A 19619-nucleotide genomic window follows, 5' to 3' on the forward strand; every position below is an offset into this window, starting at 1 on the left:
TGGCTGACGGACCACAATGTTGACCGTCCTTCACTCTGCAGTGGAAACCATCCATCACTCGTTAGTTATTTCAAAAGACTTTATTGTTCCAATGACAGACGCCTCTTAGTGCACCTGTAGAGGACAGTATAAAAACACGATAAAGAAAATATACAACAATTGTTTAGCACCAGGTTCTTCAACAGAGGTTTACTCATCACAACACTGGGCCATACCACCTCCATCCTAGTAGCACACACACACTAATGGGTTTAAGTTTTTACCTACAGCCAGACATCTCAGATCAAACGTATCGATCCAAGATTAGTGTTAACAAATCAAATCTCGTGTCTATCACAAGGTTGATAATCAATAGAGCAGTGGGCCTAGCTGAGCTCCAGTGGAGGTAGGTGTCTCTTGCTCCAACTCGAAGAAAAAAACAAAAGGAACAGCAACACGTCTCCCACCTGCATTTAAACAGTAATTAATGCTATTATGTGTATGATTAAAATGTAATGCTACTATAACAATTAAGCATCTGTTATTTTTCTGCTTCATTGAGTTGAATAAAGCAGTGGGGGGGGGGGGGGGACTAGTCTTGTATAGCAATATCCTCTAAGATCACATTACACGGCTATGGAAACAGCTGAAGTAACATCCCAGGCCATTGGTACTTGTTTACATCCATTCGTCTGTCAGCAATAAAATAATTACTACATACTGATAAATCCTCTGGGTTTTGTATTGCACCAAATAGGTTCTCTAGTTTTACAGTAGGGGTTGGTAGTAGGACATGGGATGTGCAAAACATGGGGGAGGAGTCTGTGTAGCGGGATTAATAATCTCAGGTGGAATTGTGCAAGAAGTAGATCTGACACAGTCATATTAGTTAAAACAAGTTGGATCGCGCAGACCGACAAATGAATCAGAATCTACTTTCTACAACTGCATAACGACACTTTCTTCATTACTTCATGTGCACCCCTGGGTTTGGAGTTTATGGTTTAGTGCGACTGAAAATGAAGTTGTTTAGAACGTGTATGTTTGCACTTAATGTGAATTGGTGCCAAGATTCCAAACTCTTGTTTAAAAAATACCGGAAAAAAGAAAATATTGGACTGCTGCCCAAAAGGTTTGACACCCAATTTTATATTTGGGGTCCATACACATTTTTTGAATGGGGTAAAATAATTCCTTCATTCAAAGCATGTTTTTTGCCACCTGGTTTAAAATGTTACAAGTGTGACAGTATCAAACAAAGGGGGATAATAAAGTATCAAGTTTCAATATAATTTTTCCAAATTAAAAAAAGTTATTAACTTATTAATAACTTTATTTTAGCCAGAAACTCAGAATTTAAGAGTGCCACGAAACAATGAAGATTAATTTGGGGGAATATTTAAGAGCTGTACAATAACAATTACTTCAAGTACTTAAAGAAATGACTGGTTTCAGAATAATATTATTTGGTTCCTTAATAATGAGGATTGTTGGGGATAGCACCAGCTTTATGCAGTCCCATTGAAACGTTTTGAGATAAACACGTTCAGAAAGACAAAGGCAAGTTAATGATAAAAAAAAACAAAAAACATAACAGTATCAAACACTCTGTACATACATATCCATGGATAAAAATAGTGCAACATCAAGCTTTTGTTAAGTTAGACTGCTACATAACTGCTGAGTGTAAGACTGAACCATGTTGGGATGGTCAGTCCACGTGGTCAGCTCAATGTCAGAAGGCACCATATGTTAAAGTCCCTTTCCCAGGAAGGAGGAGGTCTCGTGCTTCGTTTAGTTCTCTGTGAGAAAAGAGAGAGCACAAGTTGACTTTGTGGTGATTGATAAATGTACATGTCTTTAGTGATATTCAATGAAAGAGGCAAGGTAGTTACCAAACACAAAGTCACACCATCGTGGCCCGGTCAGGCCCCTCATTCGCGATTGTCTCAACATTTTCGCTGGTGGTGGTTCAGTAGACACAACCCCTGGACCTTTGCGTTTGCCTTTCTGCCTCCTCTCTGGCATCTCATCTTGCTCCTGGACTGATTTAGGAGCAGAACCTGCAAGCTCTCTGGAGGCGGTCCTCCTCTTCATGTTTATTCTTTCAGTTTTCACAGCTTTAACAACTCCTACCAATTCGCTCTCCCTTCCTGCAAATACGTATGCAGAGGGTGACCCATCATCCAGTGTCACAGTACAGGAGTCCCACTCTTCCTCCAATGATTCACTGTCCGGAGAGTTGATCTTCCTCAGAAACACCCGACATTCCTTCAGTCTCTCAGGACTCCAGGGTTTCGAGCAGAAGTTCTGCTCTTTGGGTGCATCCACAGGCTCCTGAGTTTGGTCGACAGAACTGGTGGCAGAACTGTTCCCCAAACAGTCAGATAACTGATCCTTTGCTGGTTTGTGTAATGCTTTACATTTTTGCTGTAGTCCACCTACTGCATGTCCATTTGAACCACTTGTAACTACTTTTATGGTTTTCTTATTCTGCCTCTTTTGCCACCTCTCCCTTTCTTTCCGGGTTAGGAACTTTGTCCTTGCTTTAAGTACAGTGGCCTGGTAGTTTCTAAATGCTTTGTTTCGCCACCATTGGACTCCATGATTAAACCTGCCCGTTGCAAACCTGGGAGTGAAAAGTTGCCGCCTAATATTATGTGTTGACAGAGTTGCATTGTTCCTCTTCCTCAACCTTCTTTGAGCCTGTTGATGTTGCAAAGGACTTTTTGGCACTGTTTTGGCAAATTTCTTGATGTGTTTGCGGAGTCGCTCTGCTTGAGGACTGGGACAAAAACTTTTGTTATTGGCGGAACGAGTTACCTGCCTGAATTCATAAGGATTACGGGAGCTTTCCTTCTTGACAATAGACAAAGACTGTGTCTCTGTGGTTTGCATAAACCAGGAGCAGAGCTGTTGCATACTGCACGACCTTGGTGTGTTAGGAGAACAATCAAAAAGTGTTCGAACCACAGAGGAATGTTTTGACTTCCTGGTAAATGAATTGTTGCCTTTGGTGCCTGATTTAGAATTAAGGGTTATTTCTTTTTCTTTGTTCTCCACAGTGTCTGAGACCCAGGTGTCAGAGATGAGTCGTATTCGGCTGGCAAGTTGCTGGTTCATTGTGTTTTCCTCAGCTGAAGCTGCCCACCATCTTAGTGTATCTTTTGGGGTAAAGATCGAGTCTACTGACACCCTTGCCACTCTGCTCAGGTCCTGAGAGATGTTCTTCTTTTTGTCTTGTCCAAAGAGCTGTCTTTTTCCCCCTGAAGTTTCTGCACTACTCTGTTGCTCCTCCTTTTTCCTTTCATTGCTCGCCTTGTTTAGCAAAAGTTGTTTAGAGCGCCGAAGCAGAGCATTACTGTGGCTGTATGACCTAGTGGTGGAGGTGGCAACAGCATGCAGAAAGTGGATTGAGGGCTTTCTCACTCTCACTGAGTGACGCACTGCTACTGCCTGACTTGGCAGTCTCTTTTTACTTTCATTCTTTGCTTCTATCCCTTTCACCGCTTCACTGCTTCTGGTTGTTGACTGATAGCTGATTGTCCTAGGTTCTTTGGCAGGTTTTAATTCTGGCAGGGCTTGTTTCTGAATTTGTGCTTCGGGAGACTCCAGAGTATCCCTGTTCATTTGAATTTTGCGTTGCCGAGGAGACACTGTAGTTACTGTAACAGAGATTCCAGAGATTTTAACTTTTGCAGGTCTACCAGGTTTTCTAGAGGGCCCAGAATCATCCCGTTTCTGACATTTGATGTTCCTGCTAGATAGAGGGGCAGACTCTTTCAGAGGGCTGACAAAGCTGAACTCCTTTGTTGACGCAGTTTCAATATTACCTGAGCTGGTCTTAGAATTGTGTATTAAAATGCCCAAGTCACTTTTGATGCCAACTGCCTGACAGGCATCATGGAATTCTGTTTGTAGCTGATCAAAGCCCTCAGACACCATTCGTTTGTTTCTTCTTGAACGGCCATACAAAACTGTTATTTTGAGGTTCTTGTTTACATTGTCTTCAGCGTCATTTGCTATTACAACTTTTCCGCTTACTGTTTCTGTCCCAATTGCCGTATCCACAGCCTTCTGCTTGCGTGGTCGGCCAATTGGTCTCTTCACTTTTTGCTCCAGCTGTGGTCCCAGCTTCTTTGGCCGGCCCGGACGCCTTTTTTGCGGAGTGGATTCATGGAAAGCCAACAAGTCACACGGTGATCTCTGGCTCTCAGTTCCAGCTACATGCTTAGTTGGAGTACCTTCACCTGACCTTCTGGAACTGATTTTAGGTGATGAAGAAGCTGACTTGCTTGATGAAGATGCAGCCTTGGGTGGTGATCTCTGGTTCTCAGTTCCAGCTACACACTTCATTGGAGTACTTTCACCTGACCTTCTGGAACTGATTTTAGGTGATGAGGAAACTGACTTGGGTGAAGAAGCTGACTTGCTTGATGAAGATGCATTCTTGGGGGGTGATCTATGGCTCTCAGTTCCAGCTACACGCTTAGTTGGAGTACTTTCACCTGACCTTCTGGAACCGTTTTTAGGCGATGAGGAAACTGACTTGGGTGAAGAAGCTGACTTGCTTGATGAAGATGTAGCCTTGGGGGGTGTTTTATGGCTTTCAGTTCCAGCTACATGCTTAGTTGGAGTACTTTCACCTGACCTTCTGGAACCAATTTTAGGCGATGAGGAAACTGACTTGGGTGAAGATGCACACTTTCTTGGTGAAGATGCAGACTTGGATGGTGATGACATAGACTTGCTTTGCTTAGAAGTTGATTTGGGAGTTGAGGAGGCAGACTTGACTGGTGAAGAAGAAGTCGACTTGGTTGGTGAACAAGAAGCTCTTACTGGTGAGGTAGCTGACTTTCGTGGTGAAGTAGATTTTACTTTTGATGAGTGAGATTCAGTGCTCTTCCTTTTCTGTTTCTCAGGTGTCCCTGACCATGAAGACACTACACATGGGTCAAATGATTTGTCTGCTTGTGAACTAGCACCAGTGCTTGCTGATTTGAGACTATATCTTACTCCTTCCTTACCCTGTACAGCTGATACAAACATGAGCTTAATTGGACTAGTGTACTCGACACTGGAGTTTGTAGGGTTATCAGCACAGGGGGCAGAGTTTATGGTGACATCCCTATTTGATGACTTTTTGGGCATTCCAGAAGCAATTTGTAAAATCTGTAGCCTTTTTGGAGATGATCGTAGTCTTGTATGCTTGGCAGCACAGTCGTCATCTGTCCTAATATCCAAACTGCATTTTGTTGGACTCTTCTCTTTAGCAGCCATAGTTTCTGACTCTGTGTAAGATGGTCCACATTGCTCTTTATGTGTTGGTTCAAAGGCAAGCTTCCCTGTGTGCTCAGAGGAGAACAGAGGGGTTTCATTTCCTAATTCAGACTGGGTATCATTAGCAACTGGATCTTTGGATAAGGCATCCAAAGCGTTAGATGTCAAAACATTGTCCTTTTGTAATCTCTGGTCAACGTTGCTTTCAGAGAAACATGCAACGAAGAACATTTTCCTGGGCTCAGTGACATAAGAGGAAAAGCGCTGTGGGGGGACTATGTTTCTCCTAGTTCTTCTAACCTCCTTGGAGTGGTTTGATAGACATTTTTGCCTCTCTCTAATAGGGCTATTGCAATCTTTACCCTTAGCTGGTCTATTGTCACTGTCAGAGCTTTGACCTGGTGGGGCTTCTTGGTTTTCATCACTTCCAGCACTGCTAACCTCACCACTTTCTTTACAAGCCCCGACATACTGTTTTGCTGAGGTTGCAGTCACCGTCATCATCTCTGCCACCTTTTGTACACTGTCACCCTTTAAAACTTGTTTGCCATACTTGCTCTGAAGTTTAGGGGTGGGTATTGGAGTGCCTGGGTGTGTAAGGGGATTTTTCTCACATATTTCCCATTCCTTCTCCTCTGATTTAAGGATGTGAAGGTCTTCTGTGACTATGACTGTCTGTATTTGATCTTTTACTTCATCCATGTCACTTTCTGCAGACAGCATGTTCAGTGGTAGCTCTCCAACGCTATGATTTTCTATGGGTTCTTCACTCCCTTCCATTTCTTTTTTAGACTTCATTTTAACGAGGATTGAGTCAGAAGAAGTACATGATGTAGTTATACCAACCTTTCCATCATTCAATCTTGTCTTTTTTGTTGGTGAACCTTTTCTCCTATTGCAGTACTGGTCAAGACTGGCAAACTCCCGTTTAATTTGTAATGTATGCCTTCTGGCTGAAGTGTCATCAGCAGGTGTTGCTATAGCAGTAAGGACTTCCTGGCGACGCCTGGAACGGGTATTAGGGGACTTGGGCTCTTTGCTATCATGGCCATTGAACAGCTCAGTGAGATTGTAGTCACAACCATTGCCTCTGTGAAGCACTTTGTTGATAATTTCAGTCAGATGGGCATCAGCATGACACTGCAGGTTTTGACTTGTTGATGGAGACTGCAGCTGCTCCTTTTCAGAAACATTAACGGCTAAAGAAACTGGAGGTGGGTCTTTCTCTAGAGGTTTGATTGTCTCCAGTTTCTCACTGAAGCGATTCACAACGTCCTGCAGTAAAGTCCCGCTTGGGTTCTGCGCAGCCTGACTAATTCTTAGGGTCCTACTCTGTAGCTCCTCCTCTGTATCTGTACTCACATCTGCTTTGAGGTGGCTTCCATTCACAACATCATTTTTAACCATTATGTCACTTTCCTCCTCTTGTCTATGGTGTAGGAGGGAGGGTGGCTTTTCATCAGTTTTCTTACTGATGTCTGAAGGGATAGGGGAAAGGGGGGGAGGAGAGGGACTCCTCTCCCTCTTCAGGACAGGACAAGGAGGATCCCCGTCGATTGCCCCTCTTTCTATTGTGCTCCCTACCTGTATTGGACAGGTATGGTTTGAATAACAGTGACATGGGTGGGGAGTGTGTTGGTTACAGCAGATCGATGAGGAAGGGCATAAAGTAGAGGAGGGAGTGCACAGTGAAGGAGATTTGGATAATGTAAGAGAGGATATAAATGAACACACCATGTTGTTGATATGACCTGCAGCCGGACTTTGGCAGGAAATGGAGTGCAGTCTCTTGGGGGACAGAACAGTGTAGGTTTCCATCCTGCACCTCTGCACACAGCAATAGCTTGAACCCAGAGAACCATCATTTTTACAGTCTTTTAAAGGGTAGAGATTAATGCTACAATTGGACTTGGAGTCTCCTGAATGGCATGGTGTGCTGCCATGACCTTGATGATCACGATCCATTAAAGGGTAGTAGAGGCTGCCGTTATGGGCTTTACATTCACAAAGTGTGACTGCATGTGGGGTAACATTATCATGTGGGTTTACACCACAGTGACAGGAGTAGGATTCAGCTTGACCCGCAGGTTTCTGTTCAAGCAAAGACTGCAATTTTTCCTGGTGTGCCAGCTTAAGGATCTGGTAGAGTAAGGAACGGTGTGCTGGACAAAGTGTGCTTAGAACAGCATCCAATGCAGATCTCTGACGACACTTATTCCCTTGCTGTCCCAGATCTCCCACTTCTTTAAATGATGGCAGCAGGGAGCTAGAGTCAAAAATGCAAAGATAAGAGTTAGGTTTTACTCAAAGATGAGCTGGTGTCAAACAAGTAAGTACTTACAGAGAGTAACAACCAAATCATAACATGTTTTAAACAACACAAAAATAAGATTGTCATTTCCGTCATGCATTAGTGTTAGCCAGCAGCACATGCCAACTATACAGTAGATCACTGTACTGTCTGCATTTACTAGCATCTTATTTGTATTATACTTATAATTTACCAGCAAAAAATATTAAATGTATTTTATGTTGATGAAATGAAAGCTTGACAGAACCCTGCGACTTTCACGTGTCTAACTATTCTGAACTGGAATTATTCAATTGTAGAGCACAAACACTTAACTGGCATTTTCGAGCCAGGATTGCCACACAAACCGCTGTTTTAGTACAAAAATATGACAGGTCACTGATTAGAGAACTGTTTTATTGAGGAGTTGCTGAAGGCAAATGATAACATTCTGCTGAAAGCAGAAGGAACGATTGTAGAAACGCTCAAAACAAAAACGTTCTTTTCAACAGATGAGTCACCTACAAACCAACTCAAAAACCTCAACGTTCATCATCCTGCGGTAAATTTTACGATAAAGGTCAGTCATTGATTTTACATTAAAATTGTTTTAATTAAATTATATAGGATAGTATTTTCAGATTTTTAAGTACTGTACATGCCCAGACCGTGTCAGGTCAGACATAGTAAGAGTTACATTCTGTAGTGTTACTGTTGAGTTTGGTATGATAACCACATCATTTTTTTCAAATCACATAAATAATTTTTAACATAAGCACCAAACAAGCACAATACTTAGGTTAGTCATCTTAGGACAAAATAAATTATATCAGCTAACATTTAAAAGCTTTCATGCAGTTTTAGCAATATACATTTCACACTGCATCGAAGTGCCCCATTACAAATCAAGAACTACAACAATCAAACTAGTAAAATCACAGTTTTGAAGTACAGCCAATAAATAAGTGTGAAGCAACATAAAGGTTTTGTTTTACAATAGAAATGCTTCTTGTAAATCATAGTGCAAAAATTGATTGATGCATAAATAGCAGATTAATGTTAAGCAATTTGAAAGACTTGCCAGTAGTTCAAAAGAAAAAAAAAACGGCCTCAAGCTCAATTTAAAAACAAGCCCAGGTGTGTTCCCATAATAAACTACCATTTCACTTGCACAATAAAATAATTACATGTTCTATTTCTCAAGGTTTAGGCTTGTTTACAAACTGGCCCTTGGTCATTATCAGCAGAGAATTCCCAGAGTAAAGACACCAGGGTGCACTGTGCTGTAGCCTCAGTCACAGGCACCATGTAATGTTGTAAGCAGAAACATTCAGGAGCTAAGACATCAGTATGTCTATACATTAGAAAGGTTGAAATACCACACAATCTGATCAAAAATGCTTTGAAAAATAAAATTGCATTACAATTCACCTTAAAGTTAGAAAAAACTCATACAAAGATTACCAATAAGGATAAATACTTAGCCAAGAACATGGCCGAGCTCCTGTAAATGCCACAGGACATCATTTAAACCATGGCCAACTGGCTGTATGATAATTCATTTGAAAAGTTTAAGTGTTGTTGATGCCCATACATTTACACTTAGGTGTTTTTTTTCCCTTGAGAGACAAACAAAAAAGTGTCCCTACGCTAATGAAAGCTCCTACCCCAGCATAATAAGTATCATAACACAGAGGCTTTAATGTGAAACCTGACAGTGGGCTATAGGCAGATATAGTTCAGAGGTATATGTGGCAATGAGGTTAGAGAAAGAGAGACGCAGATAAATAGAGAGAGACACAAACAGGCAGGTTGACATCCCAGCAAAATAAATTGAAGCAGCTTTGTGTGGGCAACCCTGAACTGCTGCTTTGGTAGTAGCACTGTTAATGGATATAGGCCCGTCTCAGAGGCCCATCCAGTAGTCTACACAATCAACCATCTATAACAACTGACCTTATCCATACACTAGACACTCGTCTGTCATTTAGGCTTCACAAAATGCATGATGCCCTGGAATCGCATTTGTTGAAGGTCTTTTGTTGTAGCTACGCTTCTCTGTGCCAGAGGGAGACGGCCCCGTAAAGTTAAGTCACAAGCAGCAGTTATGTATGAGGTTTACAGTAATACAGCTACAGTAGCAGAAGTAGTAAGTATCTGTGGTAATTAAACATCTTTCACAAACAGTACACATATACCATAACATTTCTCAAGCTTATCAGTGCACATTGAAAAACATGCTTCACATTTGCATTCCGACTACACTCAGTACAATGCTTGCACAATTAGACTAGGAAACTATGTGGACACAAAAATGGCTATCATTAACTAATCTCTTTAACAGAAACTCATAGTGAATATGTAGCCACCGCAGCGGAGTTGTTCTGTACAATCTCCCTGTTTGTACACGTGTCTAACAATATGAGTTTTTAATCTGTTACAATGGCTCTAAGTCACTTCAGTAACCCAGGTATGATACCCAGACAGATAGAAAGCTGCAAATGACAATCATCATCATCACTCCATTAACAAGGAGCTTTAAGAGTTGAATCAAACCTGAATAACCTAACAAACAAACATGAGAGTCACACTTTTATTTCTTAGCTTTAAGAAGTCTACAGCTGTGTTTCTCATGCTTGATCCTGAGCAATCAGATGGCCAACAATCACCGCGGGTTTTCACCTAGAAATAAAACCAAATCATGTCGAGATGAAAACAAACTACTAATTACAACAGAAAAGTAGTCAACATGAAACGATAATTATCCCGCGTTTTGTTTTGCAATGAGGCTCTCGTTCTTTCGTGCCTCATGTTGCCTGATGCATTGCAGTTCGGCTGTGTGAGGTTAATGTTATAACGACGTATTTCCTCAAATAAGCAGCGGCAATAATTTTGCAGTCGCTGACCTGCACATTATACCCTGCCGCATGTCCTCACTATCCCACCAACTGGCATTCACTTTACAGATTAACAACACTAATCGGGATGAGTACAGTATTGAAGTTTACTTTGTGTTTGTTTGAGTCGCTTGAGAGTTTATGAGACACGTACTTTTTCAGATTTTTTAAAGGTCCAACATTTTGTGTGCACAGTTCACCCGCCACACACAACACCAAATGTAAAGCGATGCACACAGCCAGGACATCAGTATTAAAGTAAATGGAATGATCCAGATTCATGATCCGACTGCATCAACAAATAACTAAATAAATGTGATCATCAGTTTGTGTGAACGGCGACAGACACAATCCTGCGAACAGGAGAGAAGTTCTTCCCTGCTCACTCAGGCAGTGCAGACACTGTAATCTGTTAATATGAGTGCCAAAATTATTCATTTTTCTTTTAAGTTCAATAAGTACATGATGTTTCCAAAGTCAATGAGTAACTGTGATTAGAATATTGACCAGAAGTAATCGCGATTATAATTTTTGCCATAGTCGAACAGCCCTAAAAGAAAATGCAGTTTATATTCTTTTCTGTTATCAACAAATCCTCGGACAAGACCAAAGCCAACAACTGATCATTGTTTTACATTCGGCTGCAAATATTATTTTCAAAATCAACTACACTCATGATTAATCATCAATCATCTATAAAATATCTGAAAAAGTTTTTTTTTTTTTAATTTCACTGTATTATATTGAAAAATGTGTGTAGAAAAGACAGAAACATCTAAGAAAAGCAGAAATATTTCAAACAAATAATGGCCGATAATTGTTTTTTGGTCAATTGGCATTTTTTAGCTCTACTTACAGGTATGGTATTTGTAGCAACACATATATGCTATAGTTTATGCCTCTATCCCTTAGAAGTTTGATTATCCAAAAAACGACTGTATATAGAAGTTAAAAATTTGCAATAAAGACTGAAGTCAATTGGAAAGAGTAGTGGACTCCAAATCTGAAAGTTTCAGTCATGTCTGGTGAAAGTTTAAGACACAATGATACTCCATTAATTCAGTTTTGTAGACCATGTTCACACCTGCCAATACAATATATATACCTGCAAATAAAATAGATTTTTATTTTGGTCTTTCCATGGGATAAGTTGATAACAATGAATGGATACTAGAATCCAAGCCAAGTTTCTAGGAGTTTGTTGAGTTTTGCAGCTCATGTGAGCCAAAGCTGCAATGAGCACCACTGCCTCTTATAAACGCAGCCCTTCGAAGCTGCTATAATTGAATCTCAGAACCAGGCAAACGAAACACAGCTAAAAGTATGACTATCACATTACAGACAAATAGTTAAAAGACCTGAATATTAATATTCATCTATTGTAAAGGCATGTGTTGTGTTTTAATAAGTGTCTTCAGAAAACATGTGTCTTGTAAGAGGTGATGGGTTCAAGTGTTGAGGAGTTCTGGAGGCTTTTTGTGGTCTAGAACCTCTTTGTGTCAGCAGCTGAGGCAAGAGTCCCTGAGTTTGTGGAACTGGTCATGGTACCAGAACCAGACGAGGTGGAATTGGACGAACAATAGTTGGCAGATTTCTTCTTGGGCGGGTTCTTCAGTGTTCCAGTGCGCTCCTTGACTTTGTATTCCAGTGTGCTATGGGGCACCCCATAGACCCCCTGGGCTTTGGACACGCTCATGCGACCTGCCATCACCATTGTTATAGCCTCCTCCAGTAGGTCGTGGTCGTACTGACGGTATCTCCCACGTTTCTTTCTCGGTTGCTTGTCTTTATCCCGACTACCTGCCCCCTCCTCTGAATCATCCAATGAGGACCCACGTGGTCCCAGGCGATGAGGAGACTGGTTGGCACTGCCTGGACAGCCGTGAGCCAAGAGAGGAGGTCTGAGCTTGAAGAGAGACGAAGGTCTGGCAGCAACTGTCGATGAACTGGCAGTACCCTCTGTTGATGAGGTACGTTGATGGTGGTTTTCAGCCACGTGGAAATTCTCAGCTGGAATTGACCTTTTATGGTCAGACATGGATCGGACCTGAGGAATACGCAGGGATATGGGTGGCTCCAGGCTGGGAGTGGGGCTTGGTGGGGGCTGGAGAGCATCCCTGAGTTGGGTAAAGGCCCGGGGGAAGGTTTTCTGAAGACCACTTGGCTGATAAAAAGTAAGAGAGGATGAAGGGAAACTTAATTCTCCATTTTCTTCTGCAGCTCCTCCAATTTCTGCCCGCTCTGCCCATGCCGCCACCTTCTGCAGAACAAGACGGGCTTCACCGCCCAGCATTGATGACATTACATTATACGATGTCACTTCATCCCTGAAATCTTTGCTTCCTGGTGTAAATTGGTGCAGCATTCCAAGCCTTCCATCAGCCCAGCCATCCAGACCTTGTCTCAGGGTTTGAAGAGGTATTCCATAAAGCAATGAGGCCCGCTGCTCCTGCAGCCTCCCTGAACGAATATCTTTCAAGGCCTTGGACAGCAACCCCTCAGACAGCTCCCAGCTCCTCTCATTGTACTCCTTCTGCCTGCGCTGCCTCCTAGGGATGGGAGGACCAAACAGCAGGGTCAAGATGGAGGTGATGGAGGGGTTTGATTTTGGCAAAGGGGACAAGGGGGGGTGCAGAGCGAGGGGTCCACTCCTTTATGCCTTGTGTTGGTAACATCACTGCGGCTGTTAAGTTTCATGTCTGTCTGTTTTCAGTCTGTTTCTGGGCCCTCACACACACTGCTGCTGCTGCGTGTCTCTCATGCACACACATTCTTTGTGTGTGGCAAAGCCTCTTCACGTCCAGGTGGGACAGTCTGTGAATGGCTGGGGTTACTTTGGCGCTGTTGTTACTTTTCTCCTTCAGTGAGAATCCTACATGCTTGAAGGTTGAATAATCAAACTCATCATAACTGGATCAGTAAAAAGGGGAATGAAATCGTTGTGAGGTGCAATGTACTCCTCATTGTACAATCCTGAGCTGTTGGCAAATGTTGTAACATACTGCCATTGCTGTGACGTTACCGCTCAAGAGATAAAAGAGTCAACCCCATAGATCCAAACACCAAACACAGCTAACTCTTCATAATAACTTACAATGAACTGACCCACTTCACTGTCAAATACAGGAGTATGCATATAAATCAAGGACCATTGGTAGAAATGACAGCAACACAACACAATATTGATGTGAACCATTAAACCACAGCCATCTTTTAGACCTAATGGGGATTTCCTACTATGCAACAGTGTAAAGGCATTACGGGTTTAAACAAAAATGTTCAGGTGATGTAAATTTACAACTGTATTTATGAAGCATCTCAACATTTAACCGTTAGTACTGACAGAGCTTTCTCCTGCACAAGGCCCAATATCACTAAAGTCTATCCACAAAAACAATCCATTAATAAAAAAACTCTTACCCAGAGGCCTTGTCATTAGATGATGATGATGATGGTGATGATGACGAAGAACTTGCTGAGCAGGCGGAGTTCCTGTTTGAGAGGTCGAGCACGCCATCTGTGGCAGGAAAAAGATGTAAACTTGTAAGGAGTTGAATCACATCGCATAAATGTTAAAGACTCAAAACTTAAGAGGCTGGAAATATTTATCGGCTGATGAATTCACAATGTGTTTAATGCTTTACTCACCTAGTTCAGGTTCACACTCTTTCTCCTCCTGGGTTCGGCTCACTGTAAGGTCCAGAGGGGCGTCTGATGTTTCTGACAAAGGCGAGGAGGTCCTTGTTCTAACACCATTTGTACTGGTGCGGAGCAGACACTTGGATGCATAATCCATGGCAAACTGATGAACCATCTTTTTCATCAGCTCCTGGGCGACCAGAGGGATGTTGGAGTCACAGCCCAGGGGCACATCTGACAAAGAAGGCACAGATGTAGATAGTAACATAAAAAGCATGATTCTTCTTTTCATAGAGCAATAACGTATCATGGGGTATTTTGGATCATCACAGAATGATTTTAATGTCTAGCAATAAGTTCATTGGGAAACTTTCTCTTGATCCCAACATGCAAAAGCTACACGTGTCTTACTGTCACTAATGTGTCACACTGAAAGGGAACTCTTATTGGGCAACACATTAGTAAATAAAAATTACATGCCACATTTCCCCAAAATAAAAACAGGTAATCAATCAAAATTTGTGTCTCTAATAATAATGCTGCAGACACAAAAAATGTCCAGTCACCATATACAAGCTGCTGAAAAAACAATGGATAAACTGCCTATCATATAATGCATAATGCAGTAACGCATTGTGTATATTTCTACCCCTAGTAGAAATTGGCACTGACCTGGTGTTAGCCTAACCACATCATTTACTTTCACATTCGTAACTCCTCTCAACCTCATAAGCTGGTTAATCAAAGAGTTGGTGCTACAGCTAAGTGCTACTGGGAAACTCATGACAAAACATCAGAACAGTCAATTCAAGCAGACCAGTCTGGTTTTACCAACAAACTTATTTGGAATACAATAATGTTACCTCTAATGCTTCTATTGAGAAAGAATAAGCTAACCAGATAAAGCTGACTGTTGTAAGCCTGTGACAGGAGCTTTAGTGCGTCACAAGATTACATATTTGTGCCGTGCTCCGCAAAGAAGAAAGAAACCTGACGCACCTTTCTTGTTGAACACAGCCTGGAGAAACCTGTGAGCTGATTGGCTGCTCTCAGAGATGCTTGGATTCTGACAGGGAGAGTAATCAGAGGGGGAGGAGAGGGGCGGAGTGGCTGCAGGTGCTTGATCCTACAAGAGGGAAAAAAGAGATAAATTACTTAATTGATTTTCGACAGAGGCATATTCTGCAATATTCTACATTTCATAAGAAGCAATATAATTATTACAAATTTCATTAACAAAGAATGACTTTGACATCAGTTGGATTATCTTGACAATTCTTACACAGAGTTTGTCCAGGGGAAGGTTGCAGAAGGAACACTGTGAGCAGCTTGTTTCTTGGGACCAGTCGTCCACCTCTTCAGGTTCACAGTCTAAAATACATCACAAGGTTACATAGAATTAGGGGACATCTGGGATCAAGCAGCATTCAACTGTGATTACTAGACATAATATGACAGGAGGCAGTAGCGGTTTTCAAGCTGTATGCTCACACATTTTCATGACAAGAGAATAATGTAATGATCTATTTGTATTATTGCTCAACATTACTATGACAAGAAACAAATGATTAAGATTTTGCAATCCATTACTTGTATTCAATACTGGATTTGATGTATCTGATTGCTTTCTCTATTGAATTTTCCCAAACAACATTTGATGTCTTACATTGTTATTGGGGTATAACATTTCTGTGCTTCTGTGTTTCATCAGTCCAATTGGATTTGGCTGTTAAATATGAATATTCGACCATCTGTTCCTTTTTCCCCACATAGACCGAAATCTACAGGCAATAAGAATAATGCACTGATAGGAGATGATTTTTACGTTTTATATACATGTATATTTTCATGTTATAGCTTGGTTATGAAATCCTACTGCACTGTGTAGTGTCACTGCTGCCGAGTTGCTAACAGTGTCGTCTACCACACACTGCAGCTGAGAGCATCAGAGCGTCCAACAGAAATGAGTGACACTTCCTTTCCTCACTCTGTCTGGTGTGGTTGTGCCCTCCATTTCCATCACCATCTCTACTTCCATCAATTTTAGTTCTCTCATTCTGAGACAAGACTAGGTTTGAAAGTTTACAGCCTGTAACATCATTGGAGTGGCTTTGCTTTACACTTTGAGGCATCTAAAAGTGTAGCGAGTCAACTGCATTGACTTCCAGGGGCCAGTCCTAAAAATGACACATATATGACTCACCCCTTCCCTTGCTGTTGTCAATAAAAGTAATTGTAACTTCATTAGTTGCTTCCGCTAATATTAATTAAAAACGACAAGATTTTAGACAAATAGATGATTGCCACTCAAACAGTGTTTAGAATAAGGAGTTCACTGTATCTGCCAGGTGTCTAGGACACATGATCTAAATATGTTCCTGTCTAGTCTCCAGATGGCACTGCAGACCTCACTGAGGCCTCAGATAGCGTCAAGCAGGCTGTGTTTTTGGCTGGTGCCTAGCAAGTGCTAAAGGAAGAACACACAGTGAGTGAGGATCATTCAATGTTTTCTCAATTAAAATATGATATCGAAGGACTACTTTTGATGTAGGCAAATATAGGTTCTCGGGGTGTAGATCCGTTTCTGATTAAACAGATAGATTTGAAAATAAAAATAAAATCACTATTTAAAATCTGGTTAAATGAATAATTTAGCTGACCATCAATTCTATTCAATACAAATTTTATGAATACGTGAAGTGTAACTATTCATTTATAGTGTCTGAATAATAAGAACTAAATCATACTTGCTCACAACTATAAGAGGTAACAAGATGTGTTTCTGTAGCAACTAAAGACCTCACACTGAGCAGTGATGTAGATTCATCATGTTGATCTCTAAAGAAGCATTTTCACAGAAAACTGGTTGTTGTGTACCTTGATTCTCGGGTTATTTGCATGCATTTAAGTCCATTGTTTACCATCCATACGATTTAAGATCATAATTCTGAATAGAAACCAACTTGCAGTTCAATGTATTATTTCTAACCAAGGGCCATTATGGGGAAATGTGCAGTGAAATACTCACTAACACTTGTGCTGTTTTACTTGATAAAGGTTATCTGCACTTTCACGTTTGAAACCATGCAGGGCTCTTAAATTATTGCGAGGTTGGTTACATGTGGGTATATTTTAACATACAGCTGTGTGTTTTGTGTGATGCAGGTGTTTCGTAAAGATTGTATTTATTGTGGTTCTTCTGAGTCTTAAGTGAATCTAAACTTTGGACATGATGGCTACCAGCACACCGTACAGCAATTTTTTACCAGTGGGGCTTTTTCAGATAGTGGGAGACATGAAGTTGTTAAGTGATTGTAGGACTTGGACGGGAAACACGATTGAAGGCACATAAAAGAAGGACAGGTTAGTTTTAAGGTGATGCAGGCATTTTTTTAAATGTAAAATAGATTTTTTGTTGCATGGGGAATAATCTTTTGAAACCTGGTGTCTGTGCTACTGCTGCCAAGTCAAAAACATAGTTCAGTCATATACATTTACCATTGCAATTTGCTTTATTTTCACTATTAAGAGGTGATATTACATATCTATATTTCTCAAGAGAAAAATTTGAGTTCTGGATTAAACATCTTAAAATGTGAGCTCTATTTATGAATATCTATATGAATATATAGCATTTTATAGTTGTACGTCTAACTTCAATAAGTAGCAATTTGCCCTGGAGATGAACACTGTATTTATGATTCTGAAACAGATAAAAGTGGAACATAATACTGAAGACTTCAGTGTATTTTTAGTTACTCTTATTTTATTATCTTCTGACACTATTACATGTTGAGTTGCTTGAGGTGCCTGGGATTTAAGATTTTCATTGCCAACATGTACGCTGTATATGTTGTGCATATGACAAATAAAACCTTTGAACCTTTGACTCAGTCTTTGAGAACCACATGCCAGTCAGTCCGGGGCTGCAGAATATTCCATAACAAATGCACTGTTTACTGGTATTGTTTGAGAAACAATTTTATGCCCCATTTAGATAAAGAATGATAATTTACCATAGTAATTTAACACTGATATGTTTGATATTCAAGTCAACATCATAACAACAAATGTGTTTTGAGTCTGAGGCCACAGGTGGGATGGAGATGTCAGAAAGTATTGTGAGGCAGATTAATGCATGGTTGGTTTAGGTCATTTCAAAGTTTTATAAAGTTGAAATTACATAAATATACACAGTGCCTGTGACATAGACACTATAAAGTGCACAAAGAAAAACCCACCATCAAATACATTGAGGTCTCTCATCAGCATCGGGCCATAGATTCCTTCCAGGATGCTTTCAAACCCTGCAAATCAAAATAAAGAGAGTCAATCATCCAGAGCTGACATGAACAACATATTCGTGCTTGCGATGTCTGACATTAGGGTACAGCATGTTCTACCCATTTCATGTTTGAACCCAACTCGACAACTTCCACAGCAGAAGTGCTGAGCTCTAAACTTAGCACAGAAGCTAACACCTCCAATGCTTAATACCGAGCTCTTATTCTCACTTGCTGAACAACACAAACAATAAACATCAGTCATGATCTCAACATCGAACACTTCTGTGGTGTTCTCTCAGTGTGATGTCACCGTGAGCTAAGCTAACCACACCGGCGTCTGGGTTCAAAATAGCACAGTTCGTGGAAAAGCGTTACCAGAGACTGTTGAAGTGAACGTGATTCTCATATTGCACTGACATTAGCTTCCCCAACGTAGCAACAACCCCCTCCCCCAAATAACAACAGCGAGACTGTTAGCATGACGTTAGCATAGCCAGTGTATATGTCAATAAACAAATCTGGCTAAAGACGCCAACTAACACTGAGATGCAATTTATACCGTTCACCGAAACGCTGCGTGTCTGCTCACAGTGAGATAGCGCGGAACTGTTAATGCTAGGACCGGTGAGCAGCTAGCTAGCTCAGGGGACAAAGAAAAGGAGCCAAGTCGAGAAGCTAACCAGCTGGTACACATTAGCCTGCCAGCTTCACTTAACCGCTGAGGCTGTTCACCTACAGCGGCAGGCTACTAGCTAGCTATCAGTTAGCTAGCATTAGCTAGCGCTCTAACACAGCTCGGCGAACCGATCCGTCCTCTACCGGGTGAAATCTCCCTGAAGGCCCGTTTATTTTGAACAGAAGTGACCGTACCGACGCAGTGTATCAGTTTGTGTCGCCATGAATCAAGTTCCCGCCGAAACCCTTTTCTTTCTACCGTGCATCTGGGGCACTGCACGGTCGCCATTCTGCGTCCGTCCTCCCCCCTCTCTCTCTCCCTCCGTCTGAGCCGCAGGAACAGGCTGTGCACGGTTAACCAGCTGGCCCGCCCCCCGCCGGCCGCGAGGGGAACAGCAGCGGGCTCCCCAAGGCCTCAGATACAAAAGGAAACAAATCACAGAGACTACTTTTCATTATCACGACTCAGTGTCTTATAATTATCTTCTTCTACTTCCGTGTTGTCTTTAGTGTTTTATCAGAAGGTGCAATATTCAACTCACTTTTATTCTGTACTGTTATTCTGGGTCTTGC

General features: G+C 41.4%; 1 protein-coding gene across 2 annotated transcripts; it reads right to left on the reverse strand.

Moving 5' to 3' along the window:
* Positions 1 to 65: 65 nt before the first annotated feature.
* Positions 66 to 19398, reverse strand: lcorl (ligand dependent nuclear receptor corepressor-like). 2 transcript variants are annotated; one of them, XM_020100360.2, is made up of 8 exons: positions 19242 to 19398; positions 18327 to 18392; positions 15368 to 15456; positions 15085 to 15211; positions 14095 to 14319; positions 13867 to 13963; positions 1875 to 7525; positions 66 to 1781 (listed from the first exon to the last, which is right to left on the reverse strand). In XM_020100360.2, the coding sequence occupies exons 1-8, from the start codon at positions 19333 to 19335 to the stop codon at positions 1774 to 1776; spliced, it is 6357 nt and encodes a 2118-aa protein (XP_019955919.2). In that variant the 5' UTR covers positions 19336 to 19398; the 3' UTR covers positions 66 to 1773. The 2 variants fall into 2 exon arrangements, with proteins under 2 accessions (XP_019955919.2, XP_019955921.1); XM_020100362.2 differs by lacking the exons at positions 66 to 1781; positions 1875 to 7525 and adding an exon at positions 7950 to 12995.
* Between the last annotated feature and the right edge of the window lie 221 nt (positions 19399 to 19619).

The sequence above is a fragment of the Paralichthys olivaceus genome, chromosome 8 (genome assembly GCF_024713975.1).
Source record: "Paralichthys olivaceus isolate ysfri-2021 chromosome 8, ASM2471397v2, whole genome shotgun sequence".
In the NCBI taxonomy this organism is placed as follows: domain Eukaryota; kingdom Metazoa; phylum Chordata; class Actinopteri; order Pleuronectiformes; family Paralichthyidae; genus Paralichthys; species Paralichthys olivaceus.

Excerpts from the sequence above, each read along its gene's own strand:
- lcorl (XM_020100360.2), bottom strand. The coding sequence starts at position 19,335 with ATGGCGACCGTGCAGTGCCCCAGATGCACGGTAGAAAGAAAAGGGTTT. Across the intron at positions 15,457-18,326 it reads AGACCTCAATGTATTTGATG|ACTGTGAACCTGAAGAGGTG; the intron begins GTGGGTTTTTCT and ends GATGTATTTTAG. Across the intron at positions 7,526-13,866 it reads TCTAATGACAAGGCCTCTGG|CTCCCTGCTGCCATCATTTA; the intron begins GTAAGAGTTTTT and ends TTTTGACTCTAG.